At 42.7% G+C, this 6,319-nt stretch overlaps 1 protein-coding gene across 2 annotated transcripts in view; it reads right to left on the reverse strand.

The window, feature by feature from the left end:
• The window catches only part of LOC309559583 (ceramide kinase-like), a 69,909-nt gene extending 63,859 nt beyond the window's left edge, over positions 1–6,050 (reverse strand). For both annotated transcript variants that reach the window (XM_082262905.1, XM_082262904.1), the window contains exon 1: positions 5,772–6,050. In XM_082262905.1, coding sequence (XP_082119031.1) covers positions 5,772–5,895 — 124 coding nt within the window. In that variant the 5' untranslated portion in view covers positions 5,896–6,050. The remainder of the gene's footprint in view (positions 1–5,771) is intronic.
• Between the last annotated feature and the right edge of the window lie 269 nt (positions 6,051–6,319).

Here is a 6,319-nt window from a genome sequence, read left to right on the forward strand (position 1 = left end):
CTACAACATATGTACCATTGTAAATTAATAGCACCATGTTTGACTTCTGTCCATGCTTCAGCTGTCCTCCAGCAATCAGCCCTGGAAATTGGCATTTAGCAGGGACAGCACGCATGGTGTAGTTTAGCTCACCCATGCTTTCTACACTATGCCTGCCTTTACATACACATAAACTTTATTGGCATCCCAGTCTTATGCCCAGTACACACGATCCGAAAATCGGACGACGTTCCGTCCATTTTTGTTTGGTTGCTAGGAACTCTCAATTATATTCGCAAATGGGAGAGGTTACTTACGATACGAATTTTCTCGGACGATGATTCAAAAGCTTCCGGTATGCGTAACCACGCTGTAGCGTGTGAGGGGAAATGATGTCTACTGCTCATGCGCTGTCTACTGCTCACCATTTTTTTCGGACGAACAACATACTGATAATATGATTATCGTACGATGTGTTATAATACGATCAAAATTTTTATGCTTGCACGACCGGATAATATCGCCAATACTGATTGCTGGACAACTGTGTGTGTGGGCAAGAAGTCAAACATGGTGCTACTTTTGTATGAAGGTACATGCGTTATATGGCCATTTCACGTTCATAGAGCAATTAAAGGGTGAACGTCCACTTTAAAACCTTTCCTGGTAGAAACCCAGAGGCTGCCTTTGCTGACCTCCCACTCACTATACCAATCACTGACTTGGAACAAACATGCAAACCAGTATAGTAAGAGAAATATTTGAACGTTTGCACTGTATATACAGTATGAACTTGTTCTAGATTAGTGACTCAAGGAGGTGAAGCCTCATGTTGCAGGAAAGAAATTTGCTCCATTCCCCCACATCAACATCACAGTGTTGATGTGGGAATCCCTCCTGCAGGGGCATTGTCTTCTACCAGTGGGGGGGGGGGGGGGGGGGGTTGTAAGCCGACCCTGCTGGGAGATAACAGTGATTATTGCTACTGGCTATAGCAGCTGTAAGCGATAATCGTAGGTAAAACCTAGCATGTTGGTTGTACCCAAGTGTCCAAGATCAACTTGGTACATTCAGCATGCCTATACATGGTTACAATCTCAGGATTCCAACTTTGTATGGCCTGCTTTACAGTATATAGTAATTAGAGACCCTGGGTAACGGTCCCTGTCGAATCCTGCTTACAGGAAATTTGATTGGCCCAAATGGACATTCCCAGTTGGTCACTATTGTTTCCCCAGAGACAAGCCCTCACCTACTTCACCCTCCCTCTCTTCTTCATAGGCGCAAAACATACATGCTCACTCAAAGCATGGTTCTAGAAAGATTGTGTTTTGGCTGAACTGTGCATTGATGACTTCTCACTGGCTAATGCAGCCTTTTCAAACTTTTTACCCCAGAGGAACACTTGAAATAATGTTTTAGGTCTTGGAGAACCTCAGCTACTTGCGCACATCAATAGTTTACACTGAGATGTTTTAAGAGCCCACATGCTCACTCAAAAGGGAAAGTTCTGACCCCCCCCCCCTCCCTTCCCCTGCCACATTTGTCACTTTGGGGGGGAGCAAGTACTTGGTCTTGACAGGTATCCACTCCCACTAACTGTCACGTGCCCCGGTGATCTGTGCGGAAGTTTGACCCTTAACTCCCACCCCCCCTTCCCTCAAGCCCCCCCCCCGCAGCCTTCTTGGACACATCGCAGACCCCCGAAGATTGCGGGACCATTCACAAAGCACAGCACAGCTTATGCATGCATAGTAGTAAACCGGCTGGAGAACGCAAAATCTGGTGCAACTATGCATAAAAGCCAATCAGCTTCCAGTTTTGTCAGAGCTCTGTCAAAGTGGTTGTAAAGTTTCAAGGTTTTTCACTTCGCAAATGCATTCTATGTATTCTATTATGCCTCATTTCCACTGAGCGGAACGGTTCGGGTCGGTACAGTTTGGAAGGGTTAGAATGGTCCGGCCTATTCAGGTGAGGGTTTCCACTGCAAGTCGGACCGCCAGGGGCCATGTGGGGTTTACACCAAATGCCTTTTGACGTGAGCATTGAGGTTTTCCTGCCTGCCAATCAGTGGAATGTATCGTGTGACGCCAGTAGCTCCGCCCTATCTGTACAGTACCATTTCCTATGGCCCTACATCTGAAGCAGGACCAGAAATGGTGCGGTTTGGTTCGGTTGTATGGGCCACTTTCATAATGGAAACACCGAAAATAGCGTACCGTACCCAACCGACCCGAACCAATCCCCTCAGTGGAAACGAGGCATTAGAGATCCAAACCAAAGTGCTTTCTGTGACATCTTGAGATTGGACAGCAGCAGACCTAAAGGCTCGTACACACTTGCCAAAAAGCGGACGAAATATCCTCTGATTTTTCTCTCTCTTGCTCAGCGTTCATTACCATTTTTAGTTGACAGTGCATAATGTTCACTAAATTTCTCGTCCAATTTTCTTTTTTTTTTTGGGGACATTTGTTCCTAGAGTGTGATGTAAGTACGTATACGTGTGACCCCGAGCCCGAGGTGATCATGCGCGGTCTTGCGTATCCGATTTTTCGCGGACTCATTGCATACACATTAAACGAAAATTGGTCGTGCTGAGGACGAACGATGAAAGTTTTGGTGTTTGCCCCTCCGTTTTATTTCGTTGAAAATGTCGGCATCGGATGCTGAAAGTTTTGTACACACTAGTCGAAAATCGTACGATATTACCTCGGACGGGAATTTTCAGCAGATTTTCTATTAGTGTGTACCCCACTTTAGAATATGTATGGATGAGAGCCGCAATCCAGTCTTGTCTATAGGCTGACAGGGTGCTGGCTCAAGAAAGCCGTCTTCGCTCACCATTAGACAAAATATATGAATGAGAGCATCATCCCAGTCTCTGCTTTTCAGGTTGTTTTTAATGAACTTTCACAAAGTAACTGCAATTATGTCTCCACCTAAAAACCACCGTCTCCGTAATGCGTTTCACCAAAAATCACTTCATCACAAGGATCCTTGTGATGAAGCCATTTTTTTGGTGGGACGTGGTAAGGAGACGGTGGTCTCTAGGTGGAGATACCATAGTGGCAGCTACTTTGCGGATGTTCAAAAAAAAATACCCAAAAAAGCGGAGATTAGGATGATGCTCTCAGTCATATATTTTGTCTAATGGTGAGGGAAGACGGGCTTTCTTGAGCCAGCACCCTGTCCGCCTATAGACAAGATAAAGGAGCGGGTCTGAAGCGGTGCTGTGGGTCTACCTTTAGGTCAGCATGACTGCTTTACAGTAATAAAATATGAGGGTTCAGTTGGGTTTTTAGGTAAAGCTGTCAAAAGCAAAAAAGGAGGGGGTACTGATGACCTTCTTATGAAAATGCTAGGTCCCTGGCTGTTGTGCTAAGCATTGTCTACTGACAAAAAATAATTATTCAGATCAGAAAAGTCAGAGAGAATTGGTCATTTCTTTCTCTGCATGCTTGCTCTAGATCCGTATCTCGAAGTCTTGGAACAAGACAGTCAGACAGCTAGCATTGTCAGAGCCAGAAGGGGTATTTAACAAAGGCAGCCTCCAAGTTTCTCTTGTTACAGGATTCCAGTAAGAAGAGGAAACTCCAGGGAAGAAAAACCAGTGACCATAAATCGGGGGTTGGGAAAGTGGGAGGAAAGTACAGAGAGACCATGTGTCATTTTCCACTTGTTCAGTTGTACAGGATATAAACTCCAAATAAAGATTAAACATGTCCTATGGGTATTTATAAATTAAATCGGGTATTTATAAATTAAATTTTTTTTACAAAAAAATGGGTATTTATAAATGAAGGACTAGATAAAAACTGGGCAAAATTAGTGCTTTGCTAAAAAAACACGTTTTTTTTTTTAATGGATCAAATTATAAAAAGCAAACACTGTGCACACTTTGGCTTCATGCACATGGGCGCATTCACCCATAAACATGCTGAGTATTTTGATGCCCAGAATATCCTGGTGCTGAATGCGTCATAAATTGGTGAATGTAGCTGTATGCAGTACCCCCCCACGCACAGATGTAATGTCCTGAAATGCACATAGCATGCATTTAGGGGTTTATGTCTGTGCACGTGCACCACCTTATGCAAGTAGCGGTGCATTGCCGAGTATAGGTCATCACAGAGGACAAGGGGGCACTCTTTACGTCTAGAGGAAAAGATATTTCATCTCCAAATATAGAAAGGTTTCTTCACAGTAAGAGCTGTGAAAATTTGGAATAGACTCCCTCCAGAGGTGGTCCTGGCCAGCTTAGTAAATTGCTTTAAAAAGGCCTGGATTATTTTCTGGGTGTACACATTATAACTGGGTACTCACATTTATAGGTAATGTTTATCCAGGGAATATCACAGCTTTTCTCAACCTTTTCAACACAGAGGAACCCTAAAAATACATTTCTGGTCACCTCTGGTAAAAAATTAAAAATCTACAACTCATGATACATTAGTGTGACAGTCAGTGGGAAGAATGCTCCTTACTCTTATCATCATTGGGAAGAATTACCCCCTTACAGATAGCTAAAAGGAACAATGGTGTCATTGGGAACTTATCTGAGAGGCAGAAATTGCCCATTGCTCAAGGAACCCCCAGCAACCTCAGGAGGAACGCTGGTTGAGAAACCCTGGAATATCGGATTGCCTCTCGGGGGATCAGGAAGGACTTTTTTTCCCTCGCTGGAGCAAATTGGATCATGCTTTGCTGGGGTGTTTTGCCTTCCTGGATCAACTGCGGGTATAGGATTGTGTATATCAGATTGTATGATTGTTTTTTTATTTTTTTTTTATTTGGTTGAACTAGATGGACTTGTGCTTTTTTTTCAACCTGACTAATTATGTAACTCTGTATCTACTTTATATAGCCACTTTCACCAACTTATATCTATGGGCAGCCATACCCACCAGCAGGACATCCCGGGCACAACAATACACAATAATGTGTTTACACTGTATGAGCCAACGTGCCTATATCCATGTGCCATTATTTGTGTTTTAAAGAATATACACCCTCTAAAACAATATACACATCATAGTAACTGTCCACTCCTTTTTATTTATTTTTTATTTTTAAGCTTCTGATTTTTTTAATATTATTCCATAATATATAGTAAATGAGCTTTTATTTTACCATGGACAAGCTCTTTAAGGGTTCTTGCACATGGTACTAAAGCATGAACATGGCAGAAAGTTCTAAAAACGCATGAATGGGCTGTATAGCTTATGTGCACATAAAACACTTTTAGCTTTTCTTTTTTTTTTTTTATATCAAGTGGTTGTAGCAAACACATGTTTGCATGTAAATTTGCATAAAATACTGACAGGCAATGCAAATCATTGTTTTGTTTTGTTACTGATCTATACACAAATGCTAATTTACGTGCCTGAGTGTACAGGACCATTAAAAACAATAGGCTGCATCTCTTAGATTGTAAGCTCTAACGAGCAGGGCCCTCTGATTCCTACTGTGTATTGTATTTGTGCGGTCTACCCTCAAGTTGTAAAGCGCTGTGGAAATTGTCGGCGCTATATAAATCCTATATATTAAAAAATAAATAAATAAATAATACAAAAATAATAATAATTTAAATCAGTAAAACAAAACATCAGAATGTCTAAAAACATGGCGTTTTGAGGCGTCTGTGTGCACAAGCCATATAAAGCAGTCCACTGAATGCGGTATTTACCAATCCACAAAAACCACGTGTGTGTGAACTGTGTGAATGAGACCCACAATTCAAACATGTTGGTAGCCGCATGAAAACGTAGGACTAGAGTCCTTGTTGTACTCACTTTTTTGTTTCCATGTCCGTTTCTTGCTGTAGGACCAGGTCAGAGCCTCCTCTTCGAGCGCCACCGAAACCTCGGCTCCTTGTAGTCGCAGTAAGCACATAATATTTTCTCTCTCCATACTCATTTAGAATAAACCCCAGGACAGAATAATTTTCTTCTGCAGTTTTAAAAGACAGGACATGAATTTGCGGTCTTTAAATATTAGAATTGTTTTTTAGTTACTGCCTGCGTTCCTATAAGTCATGGCTCTGATGGCTCTACCGGTGTTTCAGAGCCCAGCTCTGTCTATATTGCTCCCTGTCCTTGCAGGCTTCTGATCAAAGTGTCACTGATGTCTACAGTCTTCCCTGTGCTGCCCAACAGGTTCTGCCTCCTGAGCCTCCTCCTCCTCCTCCTCCTCCTCCTCCTCCTCCTCCTCCTCCTCCAGCCTTGTGGAGTAGAGGACAAACATTATGTGCATGACGTGAATTGGGGACAAACAGCTCTCTTTTGTTTACCCCAAACAAGGGCAGTGTGTAGGGGAGATAATTGAATGTGTACAGGGATGT

Source organism: Pelophylax lessonae, assembly GCF_965119305.1.
Source record: "Pelophylax lessonae genome assembly, chromosome: 7".
Taxonomy (NCBI): domain Eukaryota; kingdom Metazoa; phylum Chordata; class Amphibia; order Anura; family Ranidae; genus Pelophylax; species Pelophylax lessonae.